The 22,644-nt window shown below is 45.6% G+C and overlaps 1 protein-coding gene across 8 annotated transcripts in view; it reads left to right on the forward strand.

Moving 5' to 3' along the window:
- The window catches only part of SPATS1 (spermatogenesis associated serine rich 1), a 65,146-nt gene that overhangs the window by 30,447 nt on the left and 12,055 nt on the right, over positions 1-22,644 (forward strand). For 4 of the 8 annotated variants that reach the window (XM_053913772.2, XM_071219685.1, XM_053913774.2 and 1 more), the window contains 3 exons: positions 8,233-8,393; positions 15,564-15,711; positions 22,153-22,271. In XM_053913772.2, coding sequence (XP_053769747.1) covers positions 8,233-8,393; positions 15,564-15,711; positions 22,153-22,271 — 428 coding nt within the window. Of the gene's footprint in view, positions 1-7,601; positions 7,957-8,232; positions 8,394-15,563; positions 15,712-22,152; positions 22,272-22,644 lie in introns of those variants that run through there. The other 4 variants (XM_071219687.1, XM_071219686.1, XM_053913776.2 and 1 more) reach the window with 3 other exon arrangements.

Consider the following 22,644-nt stretch of genomic DNA (forward strand, 5'->3'; position numbering starts at 1 on the left):
GTAGGGGGTATGTGAGAGGCAACCACACACTGATGTTTCTCTCCCTCTCTTTCTCCTTCCCTTTCCCCTCTCTCTATAAATAAATAAATAAAATCTTTTAAAAAATAAAATAAAACAACGAGGACCAATAGCCACATATCCCCTGCATGTTTTGGAGGAACTGCTGAGGATGGATGAAATTCACTGGGTTAAGTTCTTGTTCTCAGCTCATCACACTCTCCCTGTGTTAGAACTATATTCATGCGGACTTCGAATTGTCTCCCACTGGCGTGGGTGGGTCCACTCATCATGAGTTTTCCTGTGAGACTGCTTTGGCCGACAGAATATAGGTGGGAGTGACAGTGTGCCAATTCACTTGCCCCTCTTGTGCTCATACCATACGACATGAGAACATATGACATGAGAAGTACATGCTGACACCAGGAGAACGAGAGAAGTCCCAGGGGGTAAACCTGCATCTAAACTGCACCTTTGAGCCAGGTCAGTAGTAATCAAAATATATGCCTAGGGTAGGCCACTGAGTTTTAGGGAAATTTGTTATAGAGCACTGCCGTGGCAATAGCTGACTAATGCAAAGACCAAAATGCAGAAGCAGAGAGTAAAAGGGCAAGTGAAGCAGATGATTGATGTAGGAATAAGGAAGGAAGTGGTGTGGGGTCTGAGCACAGAACAAGTAGGAAAGGGCCTGAAGAAGAAGATGAGGTAGAGATGAGAGGAAGGGAACACACCAGCTGCAGCCCTGTCAGATGCTGGCTGGGCAGTGGGGAGGAGGAGCGTCTCTCTCTCTCTCTCTCTCTCTCTCTCACACACACACACACACACACACACACACACACACACACACCCTTCCTCTGTGCCTCTGGTGAGCACTGGGCCTTTCTGGTGTCTGTTCAGTGTGGCCAGTGTCTGGGAGGTAGAAGCTTGATTCTTAGCAGGGTCTAGACTTCCAGTTTTGGGGTATATCTAGGCTTATGGTCACTAAGTCATTGGAGCAACAATAAAAATGCCAGGCATGTGAGATCTAAGGACAGAACTCTGCCAAAGGGTACTGGCACCACTAAACTACTAGCTGGGATGTTCCCTAACTGAAAAGAGTCGTTAGCACAGGGAACCAGCCCTCCAAAGCGGAGACACAGGCTGTGAACCGGGCTCTGTAAGGTCTTGTGACCTTGGGGAAGTTACTGTATTTTGCCGTGTATAATGCGCACTTTTTTGCCCAAGTTTTTGAGGGAAAAATAAGGATGTGCATTGTACATGGGTAGTACCAATTCCGTATGCTTCTATATAGATGTTTTTAATTCTTTTATTTATGCTTATGCCTTAAAAGTGTAACTCCAGAAAGCAATAAGGATACCCTGGAATACAATAATTGGTTTTGTTTCTAAATATAAATAAAAAAATAATTGAATTAAAAATGAAAATGAAAGATTTTTTTTTCCTGAAAGTTTGGGCCAAAAACGTGGTGCCCATGGTACACAGGAGTGCACTGTACACAGCAAAATACAGCACTTTACTTCTCCAGACTGAGGCTGTGATGAAGGGTTAAGTGAGAGCGAGACCCTCGAGCAGGGTGCAGCCCTCCGTACGCTAACACCGACAACTGTGTTCCCAGTGCGTAGTAAGAACCGATCATTCATGTTCAGTAGGAGATTGACATACTGGTTTTCCTATTTTATTTTATTTTTTAATCCTCACCCGCGGACATTTTTTCATTGCTGCTTTGGAGAGAGGAAGGGGGAAAGAAATATCGACATGACAGAGAAGTATCAGTTGGGTGCCTCTCATATGCACCCAGACCGGGGACTGTATGTTTCTGGCCCAGAGATTGAACTCACAACCTAGGAATGTGCCCTGACCAGGACTTGAACCGTAAACCTTTTAGTTATGGGACGATGCTCTAACCAACTGAGCCACACTGGCTAGGACAGGTATTGCTTGTTTTTCTGAGTCTAGATATTTAATAAAGGTAGGAGTCCTCCCAAATGCACTGTAACACTGGGCCAAGTCCTGAACTCTCAGTTCCTATAATCTGAGCAGAAAGCAGTCCTTCACTTTTGGTCACCTTCATCCTCAGCCCCCATCAGCCAACCTGCTGGCTTTTGTTTCTTACTTTCTCTCTTTCTTGGGAAGTCTGTTTATTCTTCTGCTTGTAGGGGTGGGTGGAAAGTGGAGGTGGGCCTGAAGGAGCAGCCGGCAGAGCTCCGTAGGACACCCCGCCTCATGGCCAGCTTGGGCTGTGGCGGTGCAACAGTCCAGCTGGCTCCTCCGCCACGATCTAGGTGACTCCTCTGCCACACTTACGGTTTGGGAAAACGGATCAGATGACCTCCAGCTGGGGTGTTTTTAGCCAGACTAGTCTCTGAACACTAACTTGCATTTACGTCTGAATCTACTGTATATACATTTGCTCCAGTTCTGTCTTGTACTCTCCTTTTCCAGGGGAGAGTTTCCAGACCAATGGGCTCCCTGCCCAGGCATTCTTCTGTTTTTCTTAGAGTTTGTGTGGAGGAGTCTGTCAGCCCCAGGAGGTAGTCCTCCCCATTTGCTTCCTAAAGCCAGTCTTTCTGGAGGCTCTTAACTCCTTCCTCTTCCCTTTCTCCAGTGCCTCCCAAGGGAGCTGAGGGATGTAGTCATACAGTCAGCCTGCTGGGCACAGAGGGGACAGGGACAGTGGGGACTGAACCTGGAGGGACAAAGGGAGGATGTGAGGGTGCACAGCAGATGCCACATCATTCTTCTGCTGAGGGATTCGCAGTGACTCATTCCATCTTGGGCCACACCTTGTATTCAACACATTTCACAACCCCATCAATGCCAGCCTTCTCTCTCCTAAATCTGTAGAGGATATACTCTGGTTTCTCTTCAGATCGTATGAATCTTTCGCCTCTTACTAAATCTGTAGTGGGTAGGCATTGCACTCACACACTGGTATCCTTACTCTGCGTGTCTATTTTATATCTACATAAAGTATATATTAAAAAAAAATCTTATTTATTTGTGTTCCTCTGATACCTAAGCCAAGGGGCTTGTGTTTCTGAGGATGAGCATCTAGGCCTCACCTGGGCGTTGTGACAGCCTGTGATGGGAGTGGCGACCTCCTGGCTGGAACTGAGACGGCAAGTGGACCCTTCACTGCCGAGAGCACATGCTAATAAGAAGGCTCTGGTGCCGTGGTGAGCGCCCAGGCTCTGAATCTGGAGAAACTGGGTTTACACTCCAAGCTTGCCAGTTACTAACTGGACTAGTTCTTCAACGCATTGGAGTCTGTCGCTCATCATCTGTGAATGGGGATGATTCTTCCAGCACTTCACTGTTGTAGGAGTAAGTGAGATAATGAATGTGAGGAGTGGCAGTGCATAGGTACCCGCCAGGGAAAGGGCCGAGCTTTTTAGAATCCCTGCCCCTAGCTCAGTGCCTGGCACATCAGAGGGGGCTGGGACCTTTCCTGTCCTGAACAGATGGGAAGGCCCTTTGGGGACTTGGGAGCTCTTGACGTCAGCAAGTTCGGGGATAGCTAGTGCTCCCTCTCCACATCTTTGCCAGAGCCCCTCTGCCTACCACTGAAGGTTTTCAGAGGCGAGCGATCTTTAGTCCGTCATCTACTCAGCACCCCTTTTCCCAGCGCCCTGTTTGGATGAGCCCCTGCGATGCCAGCCTGAAAACTACAGTGGGGAATCTCTGGCCAAAATTTCCATCGTGTGTCCTGGCCTACACTGCCCTCTGGTGTGTACTCATGGGACAAGCATGTTCAGTGAGGGTTTGTGGTGACTTTTTCTTGGCGTTGAGGAAGAGGCTCCCCTGGAGCAGCTGTTGGCAGTAGTGTTGTGGGGAGAGGTAGTGTTTAAGACCCCTCTCCGTAATTTAGTTTGCAACTCCTAACGTTTGCCAAACATGGGGCTTTTTACCAATGTTCCTGACCACTCAGCTATCAAATACTAACATCCTTCTAGTCTCAAGTTTCGCTCTACGGCAGGTTATTCGTGTTCAGCCAAGACCCAAAAGGAACAGTATAGTTTGATGTCATTCCCCATCTGCTTTCTGTTTTCCTCTGATCCCTCTAATTCTTAGAGCTGCCCCAGCTGCTCTCAGGGGTCTGGGGTTGCAGGAGGCATGGGAGCCAGGAGAGACCCAGAACCGAGCCTCCCTCTCCCGTGCCTGCAACAGCCCGCCCATCCACTTGCTTCCATCGCCTTGCCTCCTGTCCCTTCTCAGAGTCAAGTCCCAGGCTGGTGAACACGAAGTGGGGTCCTGCAGGCTAGAGGGGGGCAATGGCGCTGAAGTCCAGCATACCTGCTGACCCCACCATGGAACTTGCTAGAAGCATACACTTTTTTACCATTAGGCTGAATCATGAAATTGCCTATATGCAACCATTTTTGACCTACAAAAACAGCAACTTCATATGAGTCGATGTAATACTTAGCCACGTAAACCCTGTGTGTGCCAGTGGTGGCCCGGGAGTCCAAAGTTCCCAGACTTGTGCAGACCCAGGCTCGTGGCACGTCGGGATCCTAGACTGTTGAGCTCTAGGGCCCTGGAGAATGTTGAGTTGACCTCAGGAGCCTGGGACTGGCCTCACTCAATGCGTCAGACCCCTCTGTTCCTGCACAGGTTCCACGGTGACCTCCAGGCCAGGCTTGGTTGGGACACGCAACCAAGGGAGGGGCCTCTGGCACAATGGCCAGGTGGCAAGGGAACCCTGGAGAAGTCCTTCTTGTCAGGCGGTGCTTGCCCTCCCAGCGAGGCCCACAGGGTTTCAGAGGGAAGGAAGCCTCAGGCTTCTGGACACTCCCAGCACCCTCGACCCTCACCTCTGCTGCGCAACCCCAGCAGCCCGGCTGGTATTGGTTGCCCACAGACTGTGAACTCCGTGGGCCACCAGGACCTCTCAGGTGGCTCCTGTGCCCTGCCAAATCTCGGGGCCCGCCACTGGAGCGGGCATGGTGCAGGAGGCATCTAAAATTTGCCCAAGGGATGAAGGCAAAGTGGCCCTGGAGGTTTTAAAGCTGCAGAGTCACAGGAAGTTTATGAGTAGCAGTTCACAGGACTCAACAGGGTTTTTGTTACTGAGTAAGCCACCTTGACAAATGAGCCAACGATTAGCATTAAAGGAAATGGGTTTTTATTAACAGGATTCCAATCTTGGGGAGACCGAGGGCACTCCTGCTCAGAGCCCTCCTTTCTCACAAGACCCAGAGCTTCCCTTGCTCCCCAAAAGGCTACAAGCCAAAACCACACCCAGAAGTTCCCCATGTCCTTATCTGCCCTTAAGCTGGTCATGCAAACAAGTCTCCGTCCCCTCTGGAAGGTGCCCTTGTGGGTCTCAGAGTCGCCATCCTCTCGCAGCAGCTCTCTCCTTCAGGATCTGGGGCGCGCTGCTCTCAGCCTCCAGGCAGTGGCTCAGGGAACCATGGGCCGTGCTACACGGGGTCGTGGTGGGGCCCAGGGAGGCCCACGTCCCAAGGGAGTGGCTTCTCCATACGTCCTTCAGAGAAGCAGAAGTTCCTCCTCTCTTACTCCAGACCACACGGCTTCTCTTCTCTTACTCCAGACTGAGTAGCTTCTCTCCTCTTTCAGCCTGCCCTCAGCTATCAAATACTAACATGCTTCTAGTCTTCTAGTTTCGGCCCAGAACTTCCTGTGTGACCTCATATCCTGCCCTTCCTATGATATGTTAGCGCCTACCATTTTTGCCAGTTTCCCTGTATCTTTTACCTTCTTTTGGCTGCCATTTTTTAGTCAGGGTAAGAGTTCCCAGTAATGTGGCATCCACCTCTTGCCTCTCACGCAGGCACAATGTAAGCAGCCCCCACCTGTCAAGAGTCCCTGAGCGTTTTCAGCATCACACACAGTATTTGTGCTAAGTGGCAGTCCTCTTCCCTCCAGGGAGGCACCGCTGTTAACTAGCCGTTGTTATGCGATATATCTTAAACACTGCATCATCTACTCTTCCCTTCCCCCAACCAAGGATTGTGGGGTTTTCTTCTATTTTCAGGGGGCCCTCACTCTGCACCCCATTACATTTTGACTCTGGGATTCACCCACCAGCCCTGAAATCCTTGGACTAACAGATGGGTCTTGACGTCTGGGGACCTGGTGGTGCAGGTTAGGGGGCTGGTCTCTCTCCTCCCGGGAGGATGCAAACAGGAGAGGGAGGGTCTCAGTTCAGGCCATTGTAGCATCCATCCATCCATCCATCCATCTATTCACTCATTAAACAAATGATTATTGAGTGCTTACATGTGCCAGACACTGTGCCGAGTGCTTGCTGTATAGCAGTGAGCAAAACAGACAAAGATCTCCACCCTCCTGGCATTGCAGCATCTCGGGCCATGCCATTAATGATGCTGCAGTGGCCCGGCTAGCGTTTCTGTTGCAAAACTACCGTTTTTACCACGGGATAAGATAATTAAACAGATAAAATGTGTTTTTCTTAAACTTTAATAAGAGGAGATGCCCTGAATATAATGTTAAATAGACAAAAACATGAGAGAAAATTGTATATGTGCTCTAGTTCCAATTGTGTTAATATATACGTGCGTAGAAAAAGGACAGGTAGGAAACAACCCCTAAGAGTTAGTAGTGGTGGGGCAGGCGCTGTTTCCTAAGATAGTCACAACAAGGTCCCTCACACCCTAGGCTCTTCGTACAACGTGATCTCGACCTCCCACTGAGAGGTGTGGTCAGGGTGTCCTCTCTCTGCGTCCATGACAGTGCCGCTTCTGCCCTGTGGCCCTGGGGTGCTCCTGTTAGGAATGCCAGGTGCTGTGAGGAAGCACACGGAAAAGCCATCTGTAGGTGATTTGGCCAAAGCCCCAGCCGGGGACCCCGCTGACGGCCAGCACAGCTCATTGGATGTGAATGAAGAGTCTTGAGCCACCTTCTCGCTGCAGCCATGTCCGAGACCCCAAGCGCGAGCAGCGTGGCTGAGCCTCGCCAGCCCCTAGAATCATGGGATAGTAAAGACAGTTGTTGTCTAAAGCTACAGAGTTTGGGGGTGATTTTTCTTACAGCATTAGATACCCAGAAAAAGTGGTTGATCTGGATTGTGGGACTGCGGGTATTAACACTAGTTTTCTATATTTTCCAAGATTTCTATAGTGACCACTGATTTATAATCTGTAAAAAAATGTCTTTAGAAATAAAAACATGGTCTAAATTTGTTCACTTCACCTAGGGAGAAGTAAGATCCGAATTTGAATTGAGGGACTTAAACTAGCCTTGGAGAAAAGCTTTCCATGCAAGACTGAGTAGACGCTGGAAAGGATTAGTAAGATAAATTCGAGTTGGTATGATGGGAAGAGCAGTAGATTTGGGCTAAGGAAACTTGGAGATGATGTCAGTTTTCTGAGTGACCTTGAGAAAGCCTTGCTCAGATTCGCTTTCTATTTTGACAAATGCAGCTGTCGGCCTAAGGAATAGATAACATCCACCAGGGAGTCTGGCCCAGGAAAGCCAGCCGCTTTGGCCGTGGTAGGTGATCCTGTCTAATCAATGTCAATTATAAGCGGGCATCTGCCAACTTCACGGAGGGCTCATCCTTCACTGCCACCAGAGACTACAGTTCCAAAAATTGCCCGAAGAGCCACGACTGTTTAAAAAAACAAAACCCAAAACGCTGAGCAAATTCTCCAGCGGTCCTTGCCCAGGACACCCTACCATGTCTTGGGCCTCTAGTTCTGCCCATCTCAGAAGACTCCATCACAAGCCGAGGACCTTGGGGCCCTGAGATGCAGAGGGCGGAAGACCTGGAAGCCCCGCCTGGTGCCAACCTGTGCCGCGGCGCGTTGCTGGGTCCGTGTCCCAGCAACGCCGAAATGCGCTTCTGGGGTGAGAGGAGCTGGCGGCGGCCGCGTTCCCCTCGCCTTTGGCGCTCGGTTCCTCGCCGGATCTGAGGCAGTTCGGCTGCCAGTTGGTGCGTTGATCTCACCGCATCTTTCCTGCAATCCTCCCAGAGTAAAGCTGGGCCATCCCGGGGCGAAGGGGAGGGAAGACCCATAGATGGAAAAGGGGAGGCGCACCTGGGATGGGAGGGGCAGTGAGCCTTGCGGGGAGAGAACTCGCCAGAGCCCTGGGACCTTCCGAACCGAGAAGAACCGAGAAACGTCGGGTGGAGGGAGCCAGGGGAACTCTGATGAAGAGGCCAGACCTGCCCTCTTGACTTTCTGTGGCTGTGGAGTTTGTTTGTTTTGATTGCTGCCTTTCTTACAAAGGTCTTTTCTTTGTCTCCAGGTTGCTTTTAAAGTTAAAACGTGCACAGATGAGTCTACTCACTGGAAACCGTCCAGGGGGCTGTCAGAGCCCTTGCATCTCCAGAACGACCTGCAGCGGAGAGCTGGAGAAGGTTCCAGAGAAAGTAGACCCCGGTATGACCGTAGTGGAGAGGAGATACAGTTAAGTTGAAGAAATCAGGAGGGCTGGATGTGGATTTGATCGTCATATCCAAGTACACTAAAGCCAGGAGACACCATTTCAACTTTAAAAGGAGGCTAGCTTCGGGACATACTGGAAGAAAACCAACCAACCAACTACTTGTGTCCTATTAACCCAAAATCTAACAAGGTGGAGAGCAGCTTCAAAGCAGAGTCTCATAAACGACCTCCCCGGACCTCGGACCTCGTAACATTCCCATGCCTTCTCCCCCTCCCCCGCCCCGCCCCATGTATTACAAACGAGTAAAGGGAGCCAGAAGTTTGACCTGCCCGAGCTTCAGTCAATAAACGGTGAAGCTGGGATTTGACAGGAGTCTTCTGGTCTCCAAAGTCCAAGCTCTTTGATTTTTTTCCCCTTTGCGTATGTATTGGTAGGTTTGTAGTACTGTATTGGATTGGACAGGTCAGGTAGAAATTATGACCACTGTAAGGAAAGGTTTAAATTAAATAATGGATGGTAGTTCTGTAATCGGTTCTTAAGCCTGTGGAGGATGTATAGGGCACATTTACCTTGAGAGAACAGTGTCATGGAGCAGAACAACCACAGTTTCTCAGAAAACCTCCGAGTATATGCCTAGGTTGGCATTTACCTGTTGTAGGTGAGTGGCCTGTATGCTGCAAAAAGGGGTTGTAAAATCTTCTATCTCTTCTCCATCAGATCTTAGCTTGGTCCCTGGTCTTCGGTACCCAGGTCTGCGACCTCCTCATTTTTCTTTACAAGTGCAGGGAGAGGAGGGAGCTATGACTCACGACACCCACTTACAGATGGGGCCTTTGGGGCACCAGGGGGGTAGAATCGTGAATTGTCCAACATGCCTAGTTCAGCAGGACTAAAAGGTTCTGGAATTCTAACTTGAAGCCCCAGACTTCTCTACAGGTGAATCTGGGTTAAGGAAGGAGCTGCTGTTTTAAGGGTGGGGTTGAGGGGCTCCGTGTCTCTGAGTTAGGAGCACCAGCCCCTGAGATCCCCACACCACATTAGCCGAAGATCGGTGGCTGCCTTTTCTGCTCTGTAGGTGCGTCACTCAGGACACCACAGCTGAGCTCATAGGGTTCAGGAAAGAAGGGCTCCAAAAACCAGCTGAAGGTGAATGCACAATGGTGGATATATACACAGCTTTCCAGCAGAGAGGGCCCATTGCTGACATTACTTAGGGGAGCCTGTGACCCCAAACGGAGTTAAAAACCGCTGTCCTAGATCCTTAGGTTATTTGTTGAGCAGATAGGAGTGGGAAACTGAACGTTTAGTTAGAGTATCCACATGAAGCAAACTTGGTTTGATGTATTACTTTCTCCCTTCCAGACAATGCCATTGTCTGAACAAGCTCAGGTGACAAGTGTGCGAAAGAGCCTTGGCTGTGTAAGATCTTATTCCTACCTAAAGAGATGGCAGTAATTATCCTGGATTCTACAGATGGTACCAAAGAAGCAGAATTTTCTGTAAACTGTCCTTTCTCCTTGAATTTCTTTCCAGTCACCAGAACCTTCGCTTGGTCCTCTCTGTTGCATCATCTTTCCTCATCCCGTAGCGCTGTAGCGGCTTGTTAGAATTTCCTACGTCATGGCTTACAGAACATTTTTGCATTGGCATAACAATGATCATGATAAATGGTGACCCTTTCATGAAGCTGTCCCTTAGCTTATGGGCTCCTCACCACAACCTAGAGAGCTAGATAGAGAGGCAGGGCCGGCGTTGGGAGCCGGGCATGGAGAGGCAACTGACCTGCTTAAAGTTACTTGTCACTCTGTACACGGGAGCATTGGTATCAGAGTGGAAAGGCGCAGACTCTTCCACCTGAGCAGGTGTGGGGAGGCAGCTTGAGGCCGCATTTAGGTGTCCTCAGGTTGTGTGTGAGGCTGAGTTACTTCTAGAAAGATCTTGTAGTCACTTGCATCTGGAGAATATGCTGTTTGCCAGTTTAGCACAGACTGCCCTTTTTGTCCTTGTCTGTCACATAAGTCTTCCCTGTTGTAGCAGCCACAGGCCACTTTCTAGAGTGTTGCCAACACAAAACTTCTTAAGCAAACAAGGAAATAAGCTAACTCGGTAGGTGTGATTTCACTGCTCACTGCTCAGGGTTATGTAATATATTCAAATTTTGCTCCTAAAAATGAAAAAAAAACCACCCAAAAAACTTTTGAAGGGGTCCCTCTGATACCATCTGTAACACCCAATTCTTGCTTTGGTCAACTTTCAAGTCCTTTACTGGGAAATATACAATGAAATGTTTGCATGCTATGCAAAGGCAACAGCCATTAAAACCTACGTGCAAAAATTATCATAAGTCAATGCTATAAGAAATAACTCAGAACTTATGTGTAAGAATCGACCTAGATGACATCTCTGCCCTTGATCTTATTTCTTCTATACACGTATGGGTCCTTTCTGCATTCACATAAAGTGTGTACTTTTTACATAGATATATTTCTAGAAGTAGAACCATTGGATCAAAAGTACACTTCTCATAGACTTCGGAGGAAACATATGGCCAAATTGCTCTTGAGTAAAATGGAGACATTTCCACAAGCAATGTGCAAGAATGCCATTCCTCCAAGCTGGACCAACTTAGGGTTTTGCAAACTGATAGCAAATAACGTATCTCATTTTAAATTCTGCTCTTTGATTATTAGGAAAAATGAACTTTCCCCAAACGTATATTGGCTATTTGTATGTATGTGTGTGTATTTTATTTAATGAATTACCTAGTCATGTATTTTGCCCATTTTTTCCCTCTTTGAGTATTTATTTTCACCTTATAAATTTATAAAAATTCATCATTTGTCATGATTAACTTTCTTATCATATATGTTACAAGTCTCCCTTTAGCTTATAATTTGCTATGGAAATTTTAAATGTCTGCGGTCTGTCCAGAAAAAGTCCAGCCATTGTTAATACAATGACAAAAGTTTTCACAACATCGATATAAGCTGGCAGCCAAGGGGAGTGGACGGGAATGCGCATGTGTGAACAACGATGACTTCACTGTACTAGTTAGTAGGGGGCGGAACATGCTGTTGAGTGAGCATGTGTACTGTGTGGCCATTGCATTCAAAATGACTAAGTGAGTAGAGAAACGACTCTACATCAGATTTTGTGTAAAGCTTGGATGTTCCTCCACAGAAACTATTTGGATAATTTAGAAGACTGCAGCCTTGGACAAATGGTGATTGGCAGCTTCATCACAAAAATGCATCACATCTTGTGCAGAGATTTTTAAAAAATATTTTATTTATTTTTAGAGAGAGGGAAAGGGAGGGAGAAAGAGAGGGAGAGAAACATTAATGTGTGGTTTCCTCTCATGTGCCCCCTACCAGGACCCAGCCCACAACCCAGGTATGTGCCCTGCCTGGGAATCAAAGCGGCGACCCTTTGGTTTGCAGGCCGGCACCCTAATCCATTGAGCCACACCAACCAGGGCCTGGTGCAGAGATTTTGGCAAAACATCAAATCACTCAGGTGACTCAGCCTCCCTACAGCCCAGATTTGGTGCCCTGCACCTTTTGACTTTTCCCAAAACTAAAATCACCTTTAAAAGGGAAGAGATTTCTGACTATCAATGAGATTTGGGAGAATATGATGGGGCAGCTGCTGGAGATTGGGAGAACTGTGTGAGGTCCCAAAGTGCCTACTTTGAAGGTGGCTCAGGTGTCATTGTCCTATGTACAGTGTTTCTTGTATCTTGTATGTTCTTCAACAAATGTCTCTATTTTTCATATTTCATGGCTGGATACCTTATGGACAGACCTTGTAACATTAAAGTCCATTTTGTAAGTTATGCTCCATAGCTCTGTGATCTTGAACACGTTATTTGACATTTTGGATTCTCAATTTCTTTATAGATAAAGTCATTTCTATCTTACCTATAATTACGACCTCACTTTTCTTCCTAATACCGTATACTTGTGTTCAGATTTTTTTCTTGAATGTTGCTTATCTACATTATTAGTTTTTTCCCATGACAAAACTGATAATCTTCTTCATTTCATTCATTTCTGCTTTTCTCTTATGATTTACCTCCTTATCATTTTGGAGGATTTATCCTCCCTCTTTTCCCCCCTCACTGCTTGAATGGAAAGCTTACCTTATTAATTTAGGAATATTTTTTTACACTGTAACCCATCAGTTCCAAGATGAACATTTTTCACAGTTTGCATCTCTGAACTTGGATTGGTCCGGCCGTGCTGAGGGCCCAGAGGCAGGTGTGAAGTAGCTGTCATAAACTTGCCGTGTGAGACCGAACAATGCAGAAAGTGTCTGTGGCTTGGGAAGAAATTGCAGAGGCAGGGGAGGAGCACTCGTTTAGAAATGCTACTCACCCCCGTTGTTGGTGCATTGCGACCGACTGAGGTGGAAAATGTGCGCGTCAGTGATTGAGCTGAAAAGTGAGCTAGTAATCAGATTTTCGAATGTGAGTATGGTTTGAAGATTGCCTGAACCAATTTATTTTGCTTATATTTTTCTTCTTTAAATATGCACATGAGTGCAATATGTGATTAAAATCTCTAAGTCTAAAAGACTGCTTCAGTAAGTATAAAATAAAAATTCTAAGTGATAAAAGATTGTGCCGTAGTTTACTTTTTAATTTTTTATCCTCACCGGAGGACGTTTTATTTTCATTGCTTTAGAGAGAGAGACAGGAAGGGAGAGAGGAAGGGAGCAAGTGATACCTCCATGGGAGAGAGAAATGTCAATTGGTTGCTTCCTGTAGGTGCCAGGTTAGGGGATCGAACCCACAACCTGGGCATTTGCCCTGACCAGGAATAGAACCTGCAACCTTTTGTTATGGGAGGATGTTCCAACCAGATGAACCACACCGGCCAGGACACATGTGCCATAGCTTAATTGGCGGCCTTTGTTTTTTTTTAAGGTGCATAAAATAATAATGTTATCACAATGGATAGTGTTTTATATTTAGTGAAAACCAGTGCATACATTTAAGGCTCAGGTTTCTAATTACTGCTTTAGTTGAATCCCACAAGTTTTGATACATGTACTTATATTGTTGATCGTTAAGTACTTTGTGTTTCCCATTACAATTTGTTTACTACGAAATATTTACTAGTGTGGTCTGTTTCCATGCTCATGGATGCTTTGGCTGTCTTTTTATTATTGATTTATGATTGTATTGCATTGTGGTCAGAGAGTGTGGAATGTGTTGTATTTGTTGACACTGCTTTTGTGGCTCAGGATATGGGTGGTTTCTTCTTTGGCTGCCAGGGACCTGTGCTCTCCTCTTCACAACTCTGCTCCTTTCTCACCCCTCCACGGGGCTCCATTCCAGACCAACTATTCACACCTAAAGGAACCAGTTGGCCTTCACTATACCTGGGGCTGCTCTAGGACCACCGGCATGTTCCAGAACAGTTCTTCCCGCACTTGGCTGGTCCTGAGGATCAGTCACCTGAGGTGCTTTTTAAACACAGTGATTCCTAGGTCTTCCCTGGCAGGTCTGGGTCAGAGCCCTGAAATCTGCATGTTATTGAACAAGTGCTCCAAGGTGGCTCTCAGGCCCAGGCAAATGCAGGGAGTGCTGCGCAGCTGGGAATCAGGAAGTGGGACGGGCCTCACTTGGGTAGAGTTTAATTCAGAGGCTCTGTGATGGAATGTTGGAATCTGTATTTTTCATTCTAATGCAGACAGCCCTAGAATCGGGATGGTGTGAGGGGAGGAAGTAGCTCAGCTGGCCTTCAAATGTTGTAGACTCACACACAGTCCTCTTAAGAGTAAAGGGTTTGGCCCTGGCCAGTGTGGCTCAGTTGTTTGAAGTGTTGTCCTGTAACCGAAAGGTTGCATGTTCGATTCCCGATCAGGGCATGTACCTAGGTTGCAGGTTCGATCTCAAAGTACAGGCACGTACAATCCCTGGCCACATATGAGAGGCAACCAATGGATGCTTCTCTCTCATCTATGTTTCTCCCTCTCCCTTCCTCTCTGTCTAAAAGCAATGAAAAAAAAATGTCCTCGGGTGAGGATAAAAAGGGAGAAACGGGTTTGGTGATGGGGTTGGGACTTGACAAGAGTGTGGAAGGTGTGATCCACTTGCTATATGCATTTCAGAGGAAGCCAGTCACCAATCAGAAATGAATAAAAAATTGTCTGAGTACCAGTCCCACTGACAGACGAGGGGAATTTACAGGTGACCCCTGTGTATCCTGTCCGCGTGCGGCATGGTACTCCGGAGCTGGAACGGCAGCCCGTCTAAAAGTGCACTCAAGAGTCAGAAGTCTGAATCTCAGTGCTTGCAGTATTCGTATAACCAGAAGTCACATTGTGGTAGAAGTCTATTGACTTCTGTGCTCTGCGAAGCTATGCATGAAGAAATGCACTCTCCATTTACCTGACATTTAAAAAAAGTGAATGGACAAGGCACACACCTGTACACAATGATGGCAGCACAGATTGTCTTTCACGAAGCAGTAACTGTATGGCAACGTGAAGACAATGGGTGCGCTGCTCTGTCAGTCATGGGCCTCCCTCGCTTGTACTTGCGCTGCCCGGGAGTTACAATTTTTTTCCATTTATTGAACATCTGTTTTGTGCCAGGCCCTGTTCTGAGGGCTCCTAAAGTGACCGAGACACAGCCTGGTGGGGAAGCTGTGTACCAAAATGAATGACGACACTACGTTGTGAGGGGAACCCATGGAAGTTTCTGAAGACAGTTCTTTGGGTTTCGATCACCAGCTACATTCATCAGTCCTTTGGAAAACTGTATTGCGATGCTTGGTAAACAAGCAGTGATACCTAGCTCGCGTCAGCTCTTAATTCTCTCGCTTAGCTCAGAGCAGACTGTGGAGGCACAAGCAGTCTTGTGTAGCGGTTAGGATTTTAGACTGTAGCATCACAAGAACTGTGATCAAATCTGGGCCCAGATGTTTATTTTCTACGTGATATCAGCAAGTTGCTTAACATTCTGAGCCACAGTTTCCTCATCTGTAAAATGGAAGGATAAATACCTCCGTCTGTGGGCAGTTATGAGAATTAAAAGGGAAAATGTGTAAGATGTCAACACAATCCCCAGCATACAATAAATGCTCAAAAATGTTCGTTGTAAAAATTGTAGTCTAGGGAACAAGATGGACTGGAAAGTATGTTCGTTGACATAATCAAATTGTGGTATCTTTGTGTTGTAGGTACTAAACACAAGGATTTCCTGGAGTCTGAGGGATGTTTCTCCAATACAACATCCTCTGGCCAAAGGGTCGGCCCCTCGTGTTCTGCAGTAATAGGTGGAAACGTCAGTGAGCCTCCAGCCCCCTGCGGAGTGCCTGCTCACCTAGAGTAAGTAAGGGTCCAGCAAAGAGCCATAAACGGTGGGGAAATTCTGACCAGGAGCCAACAGTCTGAGAGGTAGCTTGACGTCTGTGCCAAGAACATGGATTCTGGAGCCAGTTTAAAGCCCAGCCCTACCACTTAGCCTCTGGGTGAACTTGGGCACAGTTCAGATGTTCAATAAATGGAAAAAATTATAACTCCCCGGGCACCACAATTACAAGTGAGGGAGGCCCATGACTGACAGAGCAGCGTACCCTTTGTCTTCACGTTGCCATACAATTACTGCTTCATGGAAGACAATCTGTTCTGTCAGATAGGTGACTCCCTGGCATATAATAACATGCACTGTGCAAGTGCTTGCTGTTGTGAAGTTCAACAGCAAGTGAATGGTGGGGGGTAAATGCAGACAGCTGTAATTGAACAACAATAAATTAATTTAAAAAAAGGAAAAAGAAAGCTGGTGAATATAAACTAAACTCCATATTTTTAGGAATACATACATGCACACGTATGTAGGTGGTAAGTCTTAAAGACAAGAAGTGATTGCTATGAAGGTCAGAGTTGGGGAAGTGGTCGCCCCTCCGGGAAAGGGTTCTGGGGGGGGGTGGGGCTGGCCTTGTTTCCTTTGTTTCTTGTCGTGGATGTTGGCTTTATACTTAGTTGTAAAACTGTATTTATATTATACGTTTTGTGTGCCATTCTGTTTATATTTCTTTTACAGTAAAATTTTCAAAAACATTATTCTAACAAATTTTGTTATCATGAAAGTAATTTCAATTCATATTAAAAAATTTGAAAATGTAAAAGCAGTATTAAAAGATCACAATAACTCCACCTCTTTAGAGAATCAATGTTAACATTTTAATGTTTTTAATATGAATAAGAAAGACTTATTTCTTATGCATATAAATATATATTTTTGAAACAAGATCATATTATACTCATCGTTATTTTTTATTATTTTTTGGTGATGTTAATTTTTTAAAATTATATTTTATTGATTATGCTTTTAAGGTTGTCCCAAATTTCCCCCTTTTCCCCCCATCCACCCAGCACCTCTCACTCCCTCAGGCAATCTCCAGCCCATTGTTCATGTCCATGGGTCATGCATGTAAGTTTTGTGGCTACTCCATTTCCTATACTGTACTTTACATCCCTATGGCTATTCTGTAACTACCTGTTTATACCTCTTAATCCCCTCACCTCTTCAACCATTCCCCGTACCCCCTTCCCATCTGGTAACCATCAAAACACTTTCTGTTATCTATGATTCTATCTCTGTTCTTTTTTTAAAAAAAGACTTTATTTATTTTTTTAGACAGGGGGAGGGAGAAAGAGAGGGAGAGAAACATCAATGTGTGGTTGCCTTTTCCATGCCCCCTATTGGGAACCTGGCCCACAACCGAGGCATGTGCCCTAGACTGGGAATCGAATTGGTGACCCTTTGATGTGCAGACTGGCACTCAACAATGAGCCACACCAGCCAGGGCTCTATCTCTGTTCTTCTTATTTGCTTAGTTTGTTTTTTAGATTCAATTTTTGATAGATATGTATTTATTGCAATTTTATTGTTCATAGTTTTGATCTTCTTTTTCTTAAATAAGTCCCTTTAACATTTCATATAATAATGGTTTGGTGATGAGGAACTCCTTATCTGGGAAGCACTTTATTTGCCCTTTGATTCTAAATGATAGCTTTGCTGGGTAGAGCAATCTTGGCTGTGGGTACCTGCTTTTCAGGTACTTTGAATACTTCTTGCCAGTCCCTTCTAGCCTGCAAAGTTTCTTTTGAGAAATCAGCTGACAGTCTTATGGGACCTCCACTGTAGGTAACTAACTGCTTTTCTCTTGCTGCTTTTAAGATTCTCTCCTTATCTTTACCTTTGGCATTTTAATTATGATGTGTCTTGGAGTGGGTCTTTTTGCATCCATCTTGTTTGGGACTCTCTGTGCTTCCTTGACTTGCATGTCTATTTCCTTCACCAAATAAGGGAATTTTTCTTTCATTATTTTTTCAAATAGACTTCCAATTTCTTGCTCTTTCTCTTTTATTTCTGGTACCTCTATGATGCGAATGTTGGAATGCATGAAGTTGTCTCAGAGGCTTCTTACACTATTCTCAGTTTTTTGGATTCTTTTTTCTTCTTGTTGTTCTGATTGATTGTTTTTGTTTCCTTATGTTCCAAACCATTGATTTGATTCTTGGCTTCATCCACTCTACTGTTGATTTTCTGTAAATTGTTTTTTATTTCAATTAGTGTAACCTTCATTTCTGACTGGTCTTTTTTATTCTGTTGAAGTCCTCGGTAAGTCCTTGAGCATCCTCATAACCAGTGTTTTGAAGTCTGCATCTGATAGATTGCTTATCTCCATTTCATTTAGCTCTTTTACCAGAGTTTTGATCTGTTCTTTAATTTGGGCCATGTTTCTTTGTCTCCTCATTTTGGCAGCCTCCCTGTGTTTGTTTCTATGTATTAGATAAAGCTGCTATGACTCCCTGTCTTGGTAGTGTGGCCTAATGTAGTAGGTGTCCTGTAGGATCCAGGTGCACCGCCTCCCCTATGACCCAGGCTGGGTGCTCAAGGTGCACCTTTCATGAGAGCTGAGTACATCCTCCTCTTGTAGTTGAGCCTTGATTGCTGTTGGCAGATCAATGGGAGGGATTTACCCAGGCCTATCAGCTGCAAGGACTGGCTATGACTACTGACCACCAACCTCCGTCCTCTGTGGAGGATCAGCTGTACAGGGGCAGGGTGGTGGTGCTCTGACATGGTCTGTAACTGTCCACTGGGTGCACAGGCTCTGGGGTTTCTTGGTTGGTGCAGGCCAAGGTCAGCTTCCACCTGTGTTCTGCCTGGGGCCCATCCTGCATGAACTACAAAGCAATCTGAAGATGGCCAGTACTTGTGCTGGGCTGTAGGTTCCCAGGTGAAGCCAAGCTGTGAACCTAGGCTGGCTGTTGCTAATGCCAGGCCTGGGGCCACTTAGCAAGACATATGGGCGCTGGGGGCTTACTGAGGCCTGCTGTTGCTTGTTTGATAGGATTAAGAAATTGTGAAGCATGTACCACGACCAGCCATTCATATGGAAAAACCTCTGTTAACAGCTTGGGTGGGCCCATCAATTGGGTGGGAGCCTCAGGGAATCTCCAGGGCAGGGCAGACAGAGTTAGCCAAGTTGATGGAGTCTTAGATAAGGCACCCACCTGCTGGCTCTGTGGCTCTGTGAGTGCAGGGTTCAGAAAAGGAACAATGACCTCTGCCCACATTTCTGTCTGGGAGAAAGCTGTCCCCCAGCTATTGCCCTGATGCCAGATACTTCAGTTCCTTCCTTATGCCTCTGTGCCTTTCAAGCTGCTACACAGGTGCTGGAGCTCAGAGGGAGTGAGTCTGAGTAAGCTAGTGTGTGGGTTCTTTAAGAGGAACTACTTGGGACTCCAGAAGTTTCTTTCACTGACTCAATATCCACTGGTGTTTGCAACCAGAAATAATGGGGACTTATCTTAGTGGCACTGGAACCCTGGGCTGGGTTCCTTGCTCTCGAGTGTGGGGCTCGGACTCCTTGCTCCTGAGTTATCCCTCCCGAGCTTTTATCCACCACGTGTGGGTGTGGGACCAGGCCATTCCACACCTCTGTCCCTCCTACCAGTCTAGATGGATGTGGTTTCCTTAAATTTGTAGTTGTCGGACTTCCACTGAACTCGATTCCTGATGGTTCTCAGTGACAGTGGTTCTGTAGTTGTAGTTTTGATTTGGTTGTGTGAGGAGACGAGCTGTGTTTACCTCCATCTTGACTGAAAGCCCTATACTACTCTTTTTAAAACCTGCCTTTTCCCACCCTGCATTTACTCACCCTTCCTCAGTCACCTGTTTATCCGTCCACGTCCGCTGCCCCCTCAGCTTCTCGAAAGCAGGGACTGTGTTTGGATTCCCAGCATCTAGAACAGTGCCCGCCACAAAATATGCTCAGATAAGTGTTTGTTGAGTCAGCAAAGTAGTTGAATTCTCTAAAGTTCTTTTGGAAAGTTTCCTTTATCCTTGCAATCTTTTTTATACAGTTTGTTCAACAAAGCATTTTCAAAAATATTCAGGAGAGATTTATTTCATCCCAGTGTCAAAATTATCACCTGTTCTGAACTGGGAGAGTCTGAGTCACAGCATTTTTTTGCTCTGTCTGCACACTATCAAAGTTCAAAGGTACTAGTATACACATTTATTTAAAACTAGAGATCCAGCCGTACAAGACTTGTGAGTTATTGCCCTGGGGTTCTTTACGATTTGGGGGCAACATAGTGTAAAGTGAGACAGCAGATCAAGTTCTGATCCTGCCTAGGGGTGTTTCATCCTTAACTTCTCTGAAGGCCCATTTCCTTTTCAAGTGGAAATGATTCTCTGTTGGTTCTACCTATCGCAAGATTGTTAGTAGGGAGCAGACACAAGCAATATGAAGTTGTTTTGAAACTATTCAAGTGTAGGGGTAACGTAACCTTGTGGAAAAAGAGCCTATGATTTGATACCAGATAACTGATATCTGGAAACCTTGGCCAAGGCCATTTATCTCATGCAAAGCTGCTTAAACCAGAAGGGACTGCTTTTTCTGCTGACACTCAACGTACTTTGCTGTAGGCGGCCCTTTTGACTGCCAGGAAGTTCAGCCCCAAACATAATGCTCCATTATTATAACCATTTCAGCCTAGGTTTGTTTTTGATTATTTCTTTTTATGCTTACTGGGTTTTAATTTCCATTTAATGATTTTGTTGAACATGCGTCTATTTTGTAACAGTTTTCTTGAAGCATAATTCACATACCGTATAATTCACCCGTTTAAAGTGTTCAACTCAATGGTTCTTTTTTTAAAAACTTTATTTACTTTAGAGAGGGGAAGGGAGGGAGACAGAGAGGGAGAGAAACATTGATGTGTGAGAGAGACATCGATCATTTGCCTCTCACACATCCGCAACTGGGGACCTGGCACACAACCCAGGAATGTGCCCTGACTGGGAATCGAACCAGTGACCATCCTGTTTGTAGGCCAGTGCTCAGTCCACTGAGCCACACCACCCAGAGCTCAACTCAGTGGTTTTAAGTGTATTCACAAAGTTGTGCAACCATTACCACAATTTTAGAACATTTTCATTACCCCCCAAAGAAGTCCATCCCCTCTAGCTGTCACCCATCCCATGTCGGCCACCCCCCCAGCCTTCTACAACCACTAATCTTCTTTTTCTCTCTATAGATTTGCCTATTCTGGGCTTTTATGTAAATGGAATCACCAGTATGTAGTTTTTAGTGTCTGCCTCTTTAATTTAGCATAATGTTTTAAAGGTGCATCAATGTAGCAACATGTATCAGTACATCAATACATTTTTTAAAAATTGTGGTAAAATATATGTAGCCAGACATTTGCCATTTTATACATTTTAAGTGTACAATTCAGTATTGTTAATTATACTTACCATGTTGTGCAATCATCGCTACTATTTTTAAAAGTTTCTTCACCCTGAACAGGAACTCTGTATCTAATAAGCAATAGTTACAAATTATTTCCTCCCCAGCCCCTGGTACTCTAATCTACTAACCTTATATATTTTCTGTCTCTATGAATTTCCTATTCTAGATATTTCATATAAGTGAGATCATACAATATTTGTCCTTTTGTGTTTTGGCTTATTTCACTTAACATAATGTTTTTTAACAAGTCTTTTTTTTTTTTTTTTTATTCTCACCTGAGGATATGTTTCTATTGATTTTAGAGAGAGGAAGGGGGGAGAGAGAAAGGAGAGAGAGAAACACTGATGTGAGGGAGAAACATTGATTGGTTGCCTCCGGTACGTGCCCCAACTGGGGACTGAACGCACTACCTACGTACATGCCCTGACTAGGAATCGAACCCACAACCTTTTGGTATATGGGACGATGCTCCAACCAACTGAGCCACTTGTCCAGGGCAACATAATGTTTTTAAGGCCCATCCATGTATAGTGTATATCAGAACTTCGTTCCACTTTATGTCTGAATAACATTCCATTGTACGTATAGGTGACATTTTGTTTATTCCCTCTCTGTTGATGGACATTCGGGTTGTTTCTACTTTGGGGCTCTTACCCATAATGCTGCTGTGACTATTTGCATACATGTATCAGCTCGAGTCTGTGTTTTCAATTCTTTTGGTATATACTTCAAATGCCTAGGAGTGAAATTGCTGGGTTGTGTGGTGATTCAATATATACATTTCTGAGGAACCACCAAACTTCTTGAGTGTGTGTCTTTTGAATATGTTTTAGTCTCTCACATTGCGAATAAACAAATCACATGCTCATGGGTGTGTATGGAAGAGCAGGCTTAGTCGTCACGGGTGCGGGTAATTCTAGCGTAAGATACGTGTGATCAGATTCTGGATCCGAGTTTCAGCACATGGAAGCATCTAATCCTTCTGCTCCCTTTCCAGCCCTGCTGCGGATTCGGATCCGAAATCCTCCCATTCTGATCACCCCTCTGAAACCTCACTGCCTGAAGTCCAGAAGGATAAGTGTCTCGAGGAGTTTAGCATGCTAAAGTCACAGACAAGTGAGTAAGTCGCAGATCCCCCTCCCCACGCCTCCCTGCCCAGGGTCTCCCACAAGCCTGCCCCACTGTCGGGCGCCGTGCACTGAAGACCCACTGAGTGCCAGGCACTCAACAACTTCATCGCTGACTCTTACAACAACTCTGCTAGGGAAAACACCATTGCCTGCTTTTCAAAAATAAGGTGCCTTTATATGAAAACCATACAAGAACTATCCAAGTGCTAAAATAATAAGGAAGCACATAAAGTGCATAAAGAAACCCCTTCCCCAGTATTCTCCAACAATATCCCCATGCTGCCCCAGAGCTGTGAAGAGTTTAAGATGTACAACATTCTTCCAACAATTTGAAATGCATGTGTTTGTATGGATAGATG

The sequence above is a fragment of the Desmodus rotundus genome, chromosome 11, assembly GCF_022682495.2.
Source record: "Desmodus rotundus isolate HL8 chromosome 11, HLdesRot8A.1, whole genome shotgun sequence".
NCBI classification, from domain to species: Eukaryota; Metazoa; Chordata; class Mammalia; order Chiroptera; family Phyllostomidae; genus Desmodus; species Desmodus rotundus.